General features: G+C 33.8%; 1 protein-coding gene and 1 long non-coding RNA gene across 2 annotated transcripts in view; one reads left to right on the forward strand and one right to left on the reverse strand.

The window, feature by feature from the left end:
- Positions 1-16642, reverse strand: part of LOC133540651 (uncharacterized) — a 39912-nt gene that overhangs the window by 19255 nt on the left and 4015 nt on the right. Inside the window, exon 4 of the long non-coding RNA XR_009803692.1 lies at positions 16628-16642. This exon is cut by the window's right edge and continues 38 nt beyond it. This is a non-coding gene — a long non-coding RNA (uncharacterized LOC133540651). The remainder of the gene's footprint in view (positions 1-16627) is intronic.
- sfrp2 (secreted frizzled-related protein 2) lies at positions 749-14641 on the forward strand. The gene is made up of 3 exons (XM_061913177.1): positions 749-1364; positions 7315-7395; positions 11929-14641. The coding sequence occupies exons 1-3, from the start codon at positions 869-871 to the stop codon at positions 12231-12233; spliced, it is 882 nt and encodes a 293-aa protein (XP_061769161.1). The 5' UTR covers positions 749-868; the 3' UTR covers positions 12234-14641.

The raw sequence follows: 16642 nt of genomic DNA on the forward strand, positions 1-16642 counted from the left end.
AGTTTGGGGACCCCTGCTTTAATTATTTTGTATTTTATCAGCTAAAATGCTTACTTTAGTGGTTTTATTGTAGCACTTTGAGAGTTATGAATAAAATCCATTGTTACATTTTTATCTCCCCCTCCCTCTTTTTTTTACACTTTTCTTTTTTAGTTTGTGACCGCCCCCCTTTATATATATATATATATATATATATATACACATATACATATATATACATACACATTATGTACACACACACATATATATAAATATATATATACACACACACGTATATATATGTATATATATATATATATATATATATATATACACACACACACATATACATATATATACATACACATTATGTACACACACACATATATATAAATATATATATACACACACACACGTATATATATATATATATATATATATACATAGTTTTTTGTTTTTTTTCTACTCTGGACTTCCTGCGGGCCGTATTTTGGACGGTGGGGGGGCCAAATCCGGCTTGCGGGCTGTAGTTTGGGGACCCCTGCTTTAATTATTTAGTATTTTATCAGCTAAAATGCTTACTTTAGTGGTTTTATTGTAGCACTTTGAGAGTTATGAATAAAATCTATTGTTACATTTTTATATCCCCCCCTCCCTCCAACTACATTTTTTTTTACACTTTTCTTTTTTAGTTTGTGACCGCCCCCCCCTTTGCTACGCCCCTGCTGCCGGGCACTAAGTGCTAGCGGTCCACAGTAGTCCGCCTACAGACTCCTCCCAGACATCAGTACGGAGAAGAAGTCCAGTCAGGAGGAAGATCTCACAAGCATCCATGCTGACACTCTGACGTCCAATTCACATAGAACCCCCCCAAAAAAAAATTTAAAAAATGAGGGTTTTTATTTTGACGGCCTCCTGGCTGCTGACGCTCGCCTCGGCGGAGGCCATCCACGGACTGTACAACTTCGGCCAGCACGACTTCTTCCCCAGGAAGAACAACTGCAAAGCCATCCCGGCCAACCTGCTGCTGTGCCGCGACATCGAGTACGCCGACATGCGGCTGCCCAACCTGCTGGGGCACGAAACCATGAGCGAGGTTCTGCAGCAGGCGTCCTCCTGGATCCCGCTGGTGCAGAAGCAGTGCCACCCGGACACCAGAAAGTTCCTGTGCTCGCTCTTCGCCCCGGTGTGCCTGGACGACCTGGACGAGCCCATCCAGCCGTGCAGGTCCCTCTGCGAGAGCGTCAAGCGCGGCTGCGCGCCCGTCATGTCCGCCTTCGGGTTCCCGTGGCCCAAAATGCTGGACTGTGATCGGTTCCCGCTGGACAACGACCTGTGCATCCCCCCCGCCGCGCTCGACAACATGGTGCCCGTCACCAAAGAAGGTAGATAGGAAAACTACCGCAGAACACGAATATTGTGCATGTTTAATGTTGTATTGTTTGTCTTATTTTATTACATATATGCCGAAGTCTGCACATTCTGCTCTAGCACACATGCACATTGTTCATTTTCTGTATTATTACTTATTTTATTTGCATGCCTTCCTATAAGGAGCGAAAACTTATTTTATTTGCATGCCTTCTTATAAGGAGCGAAAAGACTGCCAAAACTCCACAAAAACATTTAAACTTTTGTACTCACGCACAATTCGCAGGTAAAAAAAAAATGCATGTAAAAAAAAAAGATTCTCAAGTAAAAAAAAAAAATGTTTTGCAAGTAAAAAAACATTCAAAAGTAAAAAAAATCTATTAAAAAACGATTTGTGTGTGAATCAAAACTGCAAGTAAAAAAACAATTTTACAATCGAGAAAAGCCATTTTTTTAAAAAATGAATAATTTGTAAGTAAAAAAAAAAAAGTTCTGCAAGTAAAATAATGATTCGCAGGTATCAAAACAATTTTCCGTGAGAAGAAATATGGATGATTTGCAGGTTAAAAAAAAAAAAAAGTATTAGAAAAGGATTTGTGTGTAAATCAAAATGGCAAGTAAAAAAATAAATCACAAGGGAAAAAAGCAATTTTCTTAAAAAATGAATAATTTGTAAGTAAAAAAAAAAAATCTGCAAGTGAAATAATGATTCGCAAGTATTAAAACAATTTTCCCGCAAAGAAAAATATACATGATTCGTAGGTTAAAAAAAAAAATTCTATTAAAAAAGGATTTGTGTGTGAAAAAAAATTGCAAGTAAAAAAAAATTCACAAGGGGAAAAAGCAATTTTCTTCAAAAATAAATAATTTGTAAGTAAAAAAAAAAAATCTGCAAATAAAATAATGATTAGCAAGTATCAAAACAATTTTCCACAAGGAAAAATATAGATGATTCATATGTTAAAAAAATATATACTAAAAAACGATTTGTGTGTGAAAAAAAATGCAGGTAAAAAAAAAAATTCAAGACTGGGAAAAAAAGCAATTTTCTTCAATTAAAAATCAAAAATTGAAGTAAAAAAAAAAATTCTGCAAGTAAAATAATGATTCGCAAGTATAAAAACAATTTTCCGCAAGTTAAAAAATATTTGTCGCAAGTAAAAAAAAAATCTGCAAGTAAAATAATGATTCGCAAGTATCAAAACAATTTTCCACGAGAAGAAATATAGATGATTTGCAGGTAAAAAAAACAAAACAAAAACTCTATTAAAAAAGGATTTGTGTGTAAAAAAAAATTGCAAGTAAAACAAAACTATTCACAAGTGGGAAAAGCTATTTTCTTCAAAAATAAATAATTTGTGAGTAAAAAAAAAAAAAAATCTGCAAATAAAATAATGATTAGCAAGTATCAAAACAATTTTCCACAAGGAAAAATATAGATGATTCATAGGTTAAAAAAAATATACTAAAAAACGATTTGTGTGTGAAAAACAAAATGCAGGTAAAAAAAAAAAATTGAAGACTGGGAAAAAAAGCAATTTTCTTCAATTAAAAATCAAAAATTGAAGTAAAAAAAAAAAATTCTGCAAGTAAAATAATGATTCGCAAGTATCAAAACAATTTTCCACGAGAAGAAATATAGATGATTTGCAGGTAAAAAACAAAACAAAACAAAAACTCTATTAAAAAAGGATTTGTGTGTAAAAAAAAAATTGCAAGTAAAAAAAAACTATTCACAAGGGAAAAAAGCAATTTTCTTAAAAAATAAATAATTTGTAAGTAAAAAAATATATATATATGCAAGTAAAATAATGATTCACATGTATCAAAACTATTTTCCGCAAAGAAAAATATAGATGATTCGTAGGTTAAAAAAAACTAAAACTCTATTAAAAAAGGATTTGTGTGTGAAAAAAAATTGCAAGTAAAACAAAACTATTCACAAGTGGGAAAAGCTATTTTCTTCAAAAATAAATAATTTGTAAGTAAAAAAAAAAAAAATCTGCAAATAAAATAATGATTAGCAAGTATCAAAACAATTTTCCACAAGGAAAAATATACATGATTCATAGGTTAAAAACAAATATATTAAAAAACGATTTGTGTGTGAAAAAAAAATTGCAGGTAAAAAAAAAAAAATTCAAGACTGGGAAAAAAAGCAATTTTCTTCAATTAAAAATCAAAAATTGAAGTAAAAAAAAAATTCTGCAAGTAAAATAATGATTCGTAAGTATCAAAACAATTTTCCACGAGAAGAAATATAGATGATTTGCAGGTAAAAAAAAAACCAAAACAAAAACTCTATTAAAAAAGGATTTGTGTGTAAAAAAAAAAAATTGCAAGTAAAAAAAAACTATTCACAAGGGAAAAAAGCAATTTTCTTCAAAAATAAATAATTTGTAAGTAAAAAAATATATATATATATGCAAGTAAAATAATGATTCGCATGTATCAAAACTATTTTCCGCAAAGAAAAATATAGATGATTCGTAGGTAAAAAAAAAAAAAACTCTATTAAAAAAGGATTTGTGTGTGAAAAAAAATTGCAAGTAAAACAAAACTATTCACAAGTGGGAAAAGCTATTTTCTTCAAAAATAAATAATTTTTAAGTAAAAAACAAAAAACAAATCCGCAAATAAAATAATGATTAGCAAGTATCAAAACAATTTTCCACAAGGAAAAATATAGATGATTCATATGTTAAAAAAAATATATTAAAAAACGATTTGTGTGTGAAAAAAAAATTGCAGGTAAAAAAAAAAAAAAATTCAAGACTGGGAAAAAAAGCAATTTTCTTCAATTAAAAATCAAAAATTGAAGTTAAAAAAAAAATCTGCAAGTAAAATAATGATTCGCAAGTATCAAAACAATTTTCCGCAAGTTAAAAAATATTTGTCGCAAGTAAAAAAAAAATCTGCAAGTAAAATAATGATTCGCAAGTATCAAAACAATTTTCCGCAAAGAAAAATATAGATGATTAGTAGGTATAAAAAAATAAAATAAATTATATCAAAAAACGATTTGTGTGTGAAAAAAAATTGCAGGGAAAAAAGAACAATTCAATAGGGGGAAAAAGCAATTTTCTTCCATTAAAAAAAAAAATTCAAGTAAAAAAAATGTGTGCAAGTAAAATAATGATTTGCAAGTATAAAAACTATTTTCCGCAAGTAAAAAAATATTAGTCGCAAGTAATAAAAAAGGTATATTAAAAAAATGATGTGTTAAACAAAATTGCAAGTAAAAAAGACAATTCTGCAAGTAGAAAATGATTGGCAAGTATAAAAAAATTACGCAAGTAAAAAAATTATATTTGCAAGTAAAATAACAATTCACAAGGGGAAAAAAAGCAATTTACTTCAATTAAAAAAGTTTTTTTTTAAATTCTGCAAGTAAATTAATGATTTGCAAGTTTAAATACAAATTTCCGCAAGTAAAAAAAATAGTCACAAGTAAAAAAAAATGCAATTAAAAACGATGTGTGTAAAAAAAATTGCAAGTAAAAAAAGACAATTCACAAGGGAAAAAAGCTATTTTCTTCAATAAAAAAAATTGCAAGTAAAAAAAAAATTCTGCAAATAAAATAATGATTCGCAAGTATAAAACAAACTCTACAAGTAAAAAAAACAACAAGGGAAAAATCAAATTTTCTTCAATTAAAAAAACGTTTTTTAAAAAAATTCTGCAAGTAAAATAATGATTCGTATGTATCAAAACAATTTTCCGCGAGAAGAAATATAGATGATTTGCAGGTAAAAAAAATAAAAATAAAAAAACTCTATTAAAAAAGGATTTGTGTGTGAAAAAAAAATGCAGGTGAAAAAAAAATTAAAGAGGGGAAAAAAGCAATTTTGTTCAATAAAAAAAAAATTCAAGTAAAAAAAAAAACTTGCAAGTAAAATAATGATTCGCAAGTATAAAAACAATTTTCTGCAAGTAAAAAGATATTGGTCGCAAGTAAAATAAATTACATTAAAAACGATTGTGTGAAAAACAATTGCAAGAAAAAAACTATTCACAAGGTATTAAAAAAGTAATAAAAAAGGTATATTAAAAAAATTATGTGTGCAAAAAAAATGTGCACGTAAAAAAAAATTCACAAGGGGAAAAAAAGCAATTTACTTCAATTAAAAAAAGTTTTGAAAAAAATTCTGCAAGTAAAATAATGATTTGCAAGTGTAAAAAGAATTTTCCGCAAATAAAAAAAATAGTCACGAGTAAAAATTTTTTTTATTAAAAACGATGTGTGTAAAAAAAAATTGCAAGTAAAAAAAGACAATTCACGAGGGAAAAAAGTTATTTTCTTCAAATAAAAAGAATTGCAAGTACAAAAAAAAATCCTGCAAGTAAATTAATGATTTGCAGGTATAAAAACAAATTCTGCAAGTAAAAAAAACAACAAAGGAAAAAAGCTATTGTCTTCAATTAAAACATTTTTTTAAAAACTTCTGCAAGTAAAAAATAGATTAGCAGGTATAAAAACTATTTGCCGCAAGTAAAAAAAATTATTTGCAAGTAAAAAAAATTACATTAAAAAACGCTTGTGTGAAAAGAAATTACAAGAAAAAAACTATTCACAAGGTAAAAAAATACATTTTCTTCAAAAAGAAATAATTCTCAAGTAAAAATAAAAATCTGCAAGTAAAATAATGATTTGCAAGTACAAAAATAATTATCCGCAAGTAAAAAAAATTATTCGCAAAAAAAAAAAAAAAAAATTATTAAAAAAATACAGGTAAAAAAAACAATGCACAAGGGGAAAAAAGGTATTATCTTCAATTTAAAAAATTGCAAGTAAAATGTTTTTATTCCGCGTGTAAAAAAATGTCAATTAAAAAACGACGTGTGTAAAATAAATTGCATGTAAAAAAAACAATTCACAAGAGAAAAAAAGCAATTTCCTTCAATCAAAAAAAAGTTTTAAAAAAATTCTGCAAGTAAAATAACGATTCACAAGTATAAAAACTATTTTCCGCAAGTAAAGAAAAATGTATTCACAAAACAATTGTGTGTAAAAAAAAAAAAAATGCAAGAAAAAAATAATTCACAAGGGAAAAAAAGCAATTTTCTTCAATTAAAAAAAAGTTTTAAAAATAAATTCTGCAAGTAAAATAATGATTTGCAAGTATAAAAACTATTTTCCGCAAGTTAAAAAAAAATATTGGGAAGTAAAAAAAAATTTAAATTAAAAAACGATTGTGTTCAAAAAAAATGCAAGAAAAAAAACATTCACAAGGTAAAAAAAATAATTTTCTTCAATAAAAAAAAAATTCTCATGCACAGAAAAAATTCTGCCAAGTAAAATAATGATTCGCAAGTATAAAAACAATTGTCAGCAAGTAAATAAAAAAATATTTGCAAGAAAAAAAAATACAAAATTCAATACAAAAATTACAAGTAAAAAAACAATGCACAAAGAAAAAAAAGCTATTATCTTCAATTTTAAAAAAGAATTGCAAGTAAAATATTTTCATCCTGCAAATTAAAAAAAATGTCAATTAAAAAACGATGTGTGTAAAAAACATTTGCAGGTAAAAAAAAAAAAAACAATTCACAAGGGAAAAAAGCAATTTTCTTCAATTAAAAAAAAGTTTTTTTAATTTGTAAATTAAAAATCACTAGAATTTTTCCGTAAAAAAACATGGCAACGTTTTTTTCATTTACTGTAGATTTCATGGTAAAATTTTAGCAACTGAGCTGCAATTTTTTTAACCGCAAATTTTTTTTTACAGTCTATGTAAAAAAAAAAATAACATAATCAAATGCATAGGCAATTGTGTAAAAATATCTAGCAATTCCTTGTACATTTATACTCATATTATTCAGTGTATGTGGTGGCCCTTTATGTGCAGATGTGGCCCTCAATCAAAAGGAATTTGACACTGTTCTAAATGATTCCTGTCATTCATTGTTATTATATGACAAAAAACTATTTCCACAATATTTGCGTTTTCTTTTCGTTTCAGTGCCCAGAGTGTGTGATGCCTGCAAGGAAAGTGATGACAATGACAACGAAATTGTGGACAACTTGTGTAAAAATGATTTTGGTAAGTTAAAGTTAAAAGTAAAAGTTAAAGTACCAATGGCTTTAATACACACACTAGGTGTGGCAAAAAAATTCTCTGCATTTGACCCATCACCCTTGATCACCTAATGGGAGGTGAGGGGAGCAGTGAGCAGCAGCGGTGGCCGCGCCCGGGAATCATTTTTGGTGATTTAACCCCCAATTGGGGCGGCATAGCTCGGTTGGTAGAGTGGGCGTGCCAGCAACTTGAAGGTTGCAAGTTCGATTCCCGCTTGTGCCATCCTAGTCACTGCCGTTGTGTCCTTGGGCAAGACACTTTACCCACCTGCTCCCAGTGACACCCACACTGGTTTAAATGTAACTTAGATATTGGGTGTCACTATGTAAAGTGCTTTGAGTCACTTGAGAAAAAGCGCTATATAAATGATAAATAATAAATGGGTTGTACTTGCATAGCGCTTTTCTACCTTCAAGGTACTCAAAGCACTTTGACATTACTTCCACATTTACCCATTCACACACACATTCACACACTGATGGAGGGAGCTGCCATGCAAGGCGCCCACCAGTACCCATCAGGAGCAAGGGTGAAGTGTCTTGCTCAGGACACAACGGACGTGACGAGGTTGGTACTAGGTGGGATTTGAACCAGAGACCCTCGGGCCACTCTCCCACTGCGCCACGCCGTCCCCTAATTAATAATTCACTTCACAATTCCAACCCTTGATGCTGAGTGCCGAGCAGGGATGTAATGGGTCCCATTTTTATAGTCTTTGGTATGACTCGGACGGGGTTTGAACTCACGACCTACCGATCTCAGGTTATCTCCTAACTTAAAAACACTATTCTAATAATTACACCGTGTGACTGTCCTTCTCACAAATCGCAGTGAAGAGTTTGATATAAGAGCTATAGCTATAGGTTATTTTTGCAATCGATTAATCTATTGATTAGTTTGTTTGATTGATCGAATAATTGAATAAAACACACTACATAGCCTCAAAGCGTATTTAAGGCAAAATAGTTGAAATAAAATGTTTTCCGCTTGCCATAATCTTACATTTTTTCCCTAAATAATCCACAACATAAACATTTAAACTGTACTTTCAAAATGTGTGCATTATTGCAAAAAGTACACACCCATGCCAGCACTCTATTATAGCTGCTTTGCAAAGTATATGTCCACGTATTTCCAATGGATTAGATTTATTACACATTTATAGCGTTTCAGAGACAAGTGAAACCCCATCATTCATTCACACAATGATGGTGGTAATCTACATTTGTAGCCACGCTGCCAATTTGCGCCTACGGCCACTCCGACTACCCCCACCAGCTTGAAAATGGTCTGTGAAACATAAGGAAGGAGTTTTGCACAAACAGCCATCATTATGTGTTATGTGGACCACAAGGAAGTGTTTGAAATGTAGAGGGAAAAAAATCATAATATGACCCTTCTACTGCGATGAGGTGGCGACTTTTTCAGGGTGTACCCCGCCTTCCGTACGATTGTAGCTGAGATAGGCACCCCCACGACCCCAAAGGGAATACGCGGCAGAAAATAGGTGGATGGACCCTTCTAAGCAAGCTGAATAATCTCTGACCTTGTTGTAGGGAGGACATGCGATCTGGATTAGTCAATTATTGTTATAGATAAATGGAAGCTTTTTTCTAATCAAACTGATCGATTAATCCTTGCAGCTTTACTTTGTATTTGTTCTAAAATGGTAAGAGTTGGCTTACTACACTCTAAAAAAAAATAACAGAAACAACCTATTTGTATTCAATACATTTTAGGAATGACAACATTTGTTAAAATTATGTTCTAAAACTAAATTGGAGTCTTTAAATTAAAGAAGTGGCCTCAAAGTGGAGGCCATTTGCGGCCCAAAGTTACATACTTTTTGGCCCTCTACATAACTTTAATGGTTGTGTGTTATTTATTGGCTGATAGTTAACCAACGAGACACTAACTGCAATAACAGTGCAAACACCAAACATACAGCTTGACACACAAACACAAAGAGACACTTTATTTAAACGGCCCCTTTCATGCAAAACCAACTTTACTTACCTAACTGTACCTGCTGATGTGTACCAGGGATCTGCATAAGTCCCCAATTTTTTGCCAAAATATTTCTAAAACAATCTTGCCTTCCTTCATACTTCCTCTATACCAGCCATTTGGAATTTGCTCCATTTAGAATGTTTTTCCCAAGTGTGACGTCAGCCATTTATCCAAAGAACGGGACAAGCAGTAGAAAAATGGATGAATGGATGGATGGATAGCTTAACTTCATCAATTATTGTAACCACTAGGGGTCGACAAAAAAGAGAATTCCACCACACTTGCAATTTGAAGAAAGCCTGAGTCTGTCACAATGTTAGTGTTTTTCATACCTACCACTGTTCTCTTTTCGAAATAATACAAGTACGTGCTAGCAAAGAACCGATTATCGGCGACGGTTTTTGGCATTTTGATGTATCGGCCTCTATGTATTGGTCTTTTTTTTTTCTTTTTTTTTTTTACAACTAAAACAGAACTACATCTGCAGATACACATGTGTAAATGTGGAAATAGTGTCAAAGTGCTTTGAGTACATTGAATGTAGAAAAGTGCTATATAATTGTAAGTACAATACAGGTATAATTCATATGATACCAGTATTTTATTTTTAAAAAGTCAAGTAGATAGTTATAAACACTGCTCAAGCACCAGTCTGTTTTCTCTTCCTCGTGCAGTGTTGGTTGTTTGTACACAATATATCTCTTCTGCTAGGCTTTCAAAACATCCGTATTTTGCCAGGAAATCCAGTTTTTGTCCTTCTCTCCCGGCATTCTTCCGTTTTGTTTGTTTTGCAACTGCAACGATCAAGCCTCCGTCAGCAGCCCTCGCAGCGTGGGCTCATCAAAGGAGCGTGACATAGGTGATGCAATCACAATAACAAGGCAACAAAGATGGATGGACACGAAGACGACAGAATATATCTATGCCAAAAATCCCAACTTTGTGTAAATGTATTTACTAATATGAGACTTATCATATAACTAAAGAAGAACAGGCAGCAGCTCACACATTCTCATACTTTCTGTACCATCCAGGATGTCAGCCATCCTGAAAAATGTCTCAACTGTAATCTACGTGAAGGAGACGAGAATGGATTTTATTTAAATGTTCGCAATATTTCAGGGTCCCTCACGGGGAAACTTTATAATGTAATAAATCCATAAACTGCAATAAAATGTAGAGAAATCCCATGTTTTTACCAATTTTCCCAGAAGATTTCCCATATTTTAAAAGGCACATATTAATGCACCTATTGGACACACATAAAGGTGTTTGTGAAAAAATGTAAACAAAATATAATTTAAACTTTATGTCGCTAATGGTCCAACGTTTACTAAAAAATAAAGTTTAAAAATAGAGATTTCCAATAATATTGGACTGCCAATATTATCAGCCAATAAATGCTATAAAATGTAACATCGGAAATTATCGGTATCGGTTTCAAAAAGTACAATTTATGACTTTTTAAAACGCCGATGCACGGAGTGGTATACGGACGTAGGGAGAAGTCCAGAGCGCCAATAAACCTTAAAGGCACTGCCTTTGCGTGCCGGTCCAATCACATATCTACGGCTTTACACACACACACATAAGTGAATTCAACGCATACTTGGTCAACAGCCATATAAACAACTTTAAAACTGTTACAAATATGCGCCACACTGTGAAGCCACACCAAACAAAAATGACAAACACACTTCGGAAGAACATCCGCACCGTAACACAACATAAAGTCACAAACACAACAAAACAACAACCCAGACCCCCTTGCGGCGGCACTAACTCTTCCGAAACGCTACAATATACACCCCGCTCTGCCCCCACACCTCAACCTCTTCATGCTCTCTTCAGGAGAGCATGTCCCAAATTCCAAGCTGCTGTTTTGAGGCATGTTAAAAAATAATGCACTTTGTGACTTCAATAATAAATATGGCAGTGCCACGTTGGCCTTTTTTTTTTTCATAACTTGAGTTGATTTATTTTGGAAAACCTTGTCACATTGTTTAATGCATTAAGCGGGGCATCACAATAAAATTAGGCATAATAATGTGTTGATTCCATGACTGTATATATCGGTATTGGTTGATATTGGTATCGCTAATTAAGAGTTGGACCATATCGGAATTTAGGATAACGGCAAAAAAGCCGGTAACGGACATCTCTATTTAAAAAACAACTGGAAGCCTTTTCCAGCGGTTTGAGATGTACAGTATACTATTCATGTTTGAATAACTTTTACTGCAAATTAATATAGTTGACTACTAATAATCAGTATCGGCCGATCTGTAGTATGTACTATGATTTGTGGTGATATCATATCAGATTAATATCTCTATCCGCATCATATCAGAAATGAAGGACTTCTATCAGGACACTCCTACAATATATTACCTGTATTCCATATCTAATCAACTAATGACAAGAAATGGGAGTGCCTTATTTTTTTGCCGTGTGGTTTGGAATCTTCTCCTCTGTGTGCCCCAAAAGCCCTGAAGATCAAAGTGAAGGAGATCTCGTACATCAACGGCGACACCAAGATCGTGCCCGAGAACAAGAGCAAGACCATCTACAAGCTGAACGGCGTGAGCGAGCGCGAGCTGAGGAAGACGGTGTTGTGGCTGAAGGACGGCCTGCAGTGCGTCTGCGAGGAGATGAACGACATCAACGCCGCCTACCTGGTCATGGGCCAGAAGATGGACGGCCACCTGGTCATCACCTCGCTCAAGCGCTGGCAGAAGGGCCAGCGCGAGTTCAAGAGGATTACGCGCAGTATTCGCAAGTTGCAGTGCTAAAAAAAAAACACAAAAAAAACCCCACTTTTAGCCGAGTGGTAGATTTCAATTTCCAGCACTGATCTTTGTTTCTATCTAGTTAAGCAAAATCTGACTTTGATTTGTCAAAATTTGAAATTGTCAAGTTTTCTCCATTTTGAATAGTGTACAGCACCGTTAATTAAAGTACCAGTACAGTGGGAAAACAAGTTGCCTCTATATTGAAGCTCTTATCATATAAAACTGATTTATGACACCAAAAAAACCTGTAAAGTTTACGAATAAATAGATATGATTAAAATAGTTAACGAGGAAGCCAGTAGAGACGTAAAGTTCGCAACCATAGTTCCCTTCCCCATCAACAACGATGCAAATCAAGCAGACTTTGTGAGATCCAGCAATTACTTGGAAAAAATATGATCCAGAACCTTATATTTTTGAGCCTGAACACAAAGAGGATGAGCAATAAGTTTTAGGAGCCAAGTGCCAAACGGATGCAGCTTAATTGAAACGCCATCGCATCCGCAGCATTGCTAGGTACGAAACATTCCAGCTAACCAGAATAAAACAAACACTTACCGTACAATTTCCACTCTGGCTGGGATGCCGGCCAACAGCGTTCTCACATAATACCGTTTAGATGAAAAATCAATTAAAATCCTCACAAAGGGTTAAAAGAAAGTTGCCACAACTAGTGTCTTTATTTCCATCTCGGGGGATGTCAAAGTCGACTAACCTTTCAGTCCATAGCCACATTTGTCCACAACCAGGTGAGAGATGCATGAATTATTATCCGGAATTTATTTTTGGTACGTTTAAGACCAAGCAGAGGCAGCCGCCATGAATTGATTTATGTGGACCCCGACTTAAACAAGTTGAAAAACTTATTCGGGTGTTAGCATTTAATGGTCAATTGTACAGAATATGTACTGAACTGTGCAATCTACTGGTACTAATAAAAGTTTCAATCAATCAATCAATCAATCAATCAATCGAACAGCCGGCTTAGTGTGTCAACAATAGCAGGGTAAGCTAGCATTACCTCACTGTTATCAATGCGGCGCCAAGATAGTCTGTCTGCGTTAGCACTTATAATAACAATATCACTCATATTTGGTTAATTTTGAGGTCACAACATGTTTTTGTCAGTTTGTGGATGTTTTTAGAGTGAGTATATTAGGCGCAATAGAGGACCTTCGATCTGTTGACTCAATTGCTAGCTATTTATTTACGCATGTGTTCATGTCTTACATAAGGATTGTGAGTGATAAACAGCACATCTCTTTCCAAAAGTTGCGTATTTCCAGTTTGACTGATCTGTTAATATGTTTAAGCGTTCATCCAGTGACGTCTACGGAAATAGCCGAAAATACTCGGAGCAGAATATTCAAAATGGCCAATTGAATTTGTGGCATTTTGTGATGTATAGATGGTATTTTCACATACTTTGCGGATTGTAAGTACCATTCGATTTTGGTTTAATGCAGACAGTGAAACACAATTAAGCTTATAAAGTCAACTTGTTTTTCCACTCTACTGCTACTTTAAAGCTAAAAGTCACTGTTTTATGTTAAAAGTTATAAAAACAAAAATGTGCAGCAGACGTTTTCACTAAACGTTTACAGCTTTACAGAGGTACATTTTCTTTGAATATTCTAACATAGTCAATATTATTTTGTTCTTTGGCTTGTTATCACAAAAAAGCTAAGAAAATTTAGAGTTGTGTTTTGATTTTGGTCCTACATTCTTCAGCGTATATTTCTTTACATTTTTAAGGTGAAACGTGCGAGTTGTTTGAGGTGTTTTTTTTTTTTTTTCAACCTTATAGTTTCTTGGAAATGTTAGAAGAAGATTTATGAGTTTCAGGAAAGAGATTGATGGAATGAACTTTAACTAGGTCATTACAATGACTGAGTGTTATTGAAGTATGAAAAAAAAATTGTAGTAAACGTTCATGTGCAGTATCTAAAACGTTATTCAACAAACCTCCATACTTAAATTTGAATTAGGCTAATGCAAGAGAGAATGGATTTTACAACACAGCAGCAACAGAACCAATTTTGTAAAAGCAGTATGGCGCAAACTGGTCAGTCAACAAAACAGTACTGAGTAGTACGGAGTCGGCAACCCGCGGCTCCTTAATCACTCTGATGTGGCTCAGCTGCATAATTCCCGACCCACTCAATTATTCTGGGAAGTTTCCGAAATGTAATGCCTCTCCTAGAAGTCACCCGGGGTAAATATTCTGCATGTTGTCGCGCCCGCTTTTACGCCATTCTATCTGCGTGCTGGCGGGTCACATGTAATAGGCAATCTCTGTTGATACACGAAAGTGACTGCAAGGCATACTTTCTCAACAGCCATATAGGTCACACTGAGGGTTGTGATATTGACAACTTTAACACTGTTACTAATATGTGCCACACTGTGAACCCACACCAAACAAAAATTACAATTACATTTTGGGAGAAACACAATATAAACACAACTGAACAAATACCCAGAATCCCATGCATCCCTAACTATTCCGGGCTACATTATACACCCCCGCTAGCACCAAACCCCGGCCCCCCCCCAACCCCGCCCACATCAACCGACGCACGATGGGGGGATATTGGGTGCTAGCGGGGGTCTATAATGTAGCCCGGAATAATTAGGGATGCATGGGATTCTGGGTATTTGTTCCGTTGTGTTTATGTTGTGTTAGGGTGCTGATGTTCTCCGGAAATGTGTTTGTCATTCTTGTTTGGTGTGGGTTTACAGTGTGGCACATATTAGTAAGAGTGTTAAAGTTGTTTAAACGGGCACCCTCAGTGTGACCTGTATGGCTGTTGACCAAGTATACCTTGCAGTCATCTGCATGTGTAGGCAGAAGTCACATACAACATGTAACTGGACTGGCAAGCTATTGCAGAGGGCCACAAAAAGGCACCTTCAAAGCACGCCCTTATTATTGTTGTTAGGGTGTGAAACAGCAGACATTCGCGAGAATGGTTGCTCTGAAATTCGGGGGTCTCCTGGAAAATATGGGAGGGTTAGGAAGTGTGATGCTGTCAAGCGGCATTCATATAAAACTTGCGGGCCGCACTAACATTAAATTTTCATATTAAGGTGCGGGCCGCGTGTCTGAGACCCCTGGTTTATACATAGCACAAAGTAAAAAAAAACCTCTGTGTGCAGTGTTATTACATTTTAAAATTCAAAAGAGTCTTGTAGCTCCCATTCCTTTCTCTATTTTGTGAAACAGGTCAAAATGGCTCTTTGAGTGGTAAAGGTTGCCGACCCCTGGAGTAGTAGATTGTAAACAACAATAATACTGGTGAGTAAAAACCTTTTAAAGCGCATGCAGTGCTAGATAAGGCTCATGACACTTTCTTCACTTATTATACAAATGCGGGTGCAATTTCAAAACTACATAAGGAGGTTGCTTACAGCCACAGCTATTAATATATACATTTAGCAATTAAAGACCCCAAGCGTTACTTTCTTTTGTACACGACTGTGGTAGTTAAATAAAGTTCATTGGAATATTTTTTAATATGCTGTAAACTGCAAAGAATAATTGGTGTTTGGTGTTTTAAATGTGTTACCCCTCAAATCATAAATGAGAGATAGCTGGCTATATTCTCTTTTTTATACTTGCGCAAATACATACTTTTCGTACTGGGATCAAATTACCTTTTTCATATAAATTACTAAAGTGTTTTTGTTTGGTTTTGTATTCTATACCGTTTGACGAGCATTAAGTAGGTAATCATGTGGTGTGTATGTGCAATATAAGGTATTTTTCAGAGCACTATTTTTGTGTGGATGTATTGCTTTGTAAATATCAAAATACAGTATCATCTTTTAGTGTTGTATCCAAAAATAAAAAATAAAAGGTGCCCACAAATTGTTGCAGGTGTCTGAGTTCATTTATATATATATATATATATATATATATATATATATATATAAAAGCAGAAATAACAATTACTGTAATTTAAAAAAAAATCTGCTTGTTTAAAAAAACGCTATAACACTGCCACCTATTGGCAGTAAAGGGAATCTGAGGGAGAATCTCACATTTTAAACATGAATTTATTTGAAATTATTTATGTCCTGATTACTGTGTGTTCAGATCAATAAACAATAATTGTATTATTATTGCAAAGCATTGTACTATCTGAAAGAGGAAGAAGGACAAGATGGGGAACAAGTGTTTTAGACATTAACCATCTTTACTTATTAACGGGGAGTCCCACTCAGGTATTTCCATCGAATGTCAGCATATCATAAGATGAAGAGTTGTTGTGAATTTTGGCTGGCAGAATGTAACCCAAAAACCTCAAAAAAAATAACCTGCTGCTTTGTGACAGCCATGTGACCCTCATGAGTCACTTCCAAGCACTTCATGTGACTTAAGGAGGACTCACCTGGGAGGGATCCAC

Source organism: Nerophis ophidion, linkage group LG01 (assembly GCF_033978795.1).
Source record: "Nerophis ophidion isolate RoL-2023_Sa linkage group LG01, RoL_Noph_v1.0, whole genome shotgun sequence".
Lineage (NCBI taxonomy): Eukaryota > Metazoa > Chordata > Actinopteri > Syngnathiformes > Syngnathidae > Nerophis > Nerophis ophidion.

Coding starts and splice junctions, on each gene's coding strand:
- sfrp2 (XM_061913177.1), top strand. CDS start 869: ATGAGGGTTTTTATTTTGACGGCCTCCTGGCTGCTGACGCTCGCCTCG. Junction 1,365..7,314: donor GGTGCCCGTCACCAAAGAAG/GTAGATAGGAAA, acceptor TTTTCGTTTCAG/TGCCCAGAGTGTGTGATGCC. Junction 7,396..11,928: donor CTTGTGTAAAAATGATTTTG/GTAAGTTAAAGT, acceptor GTGCCCCAAAAG/CCCTGAAGATCAAAGTGAAG.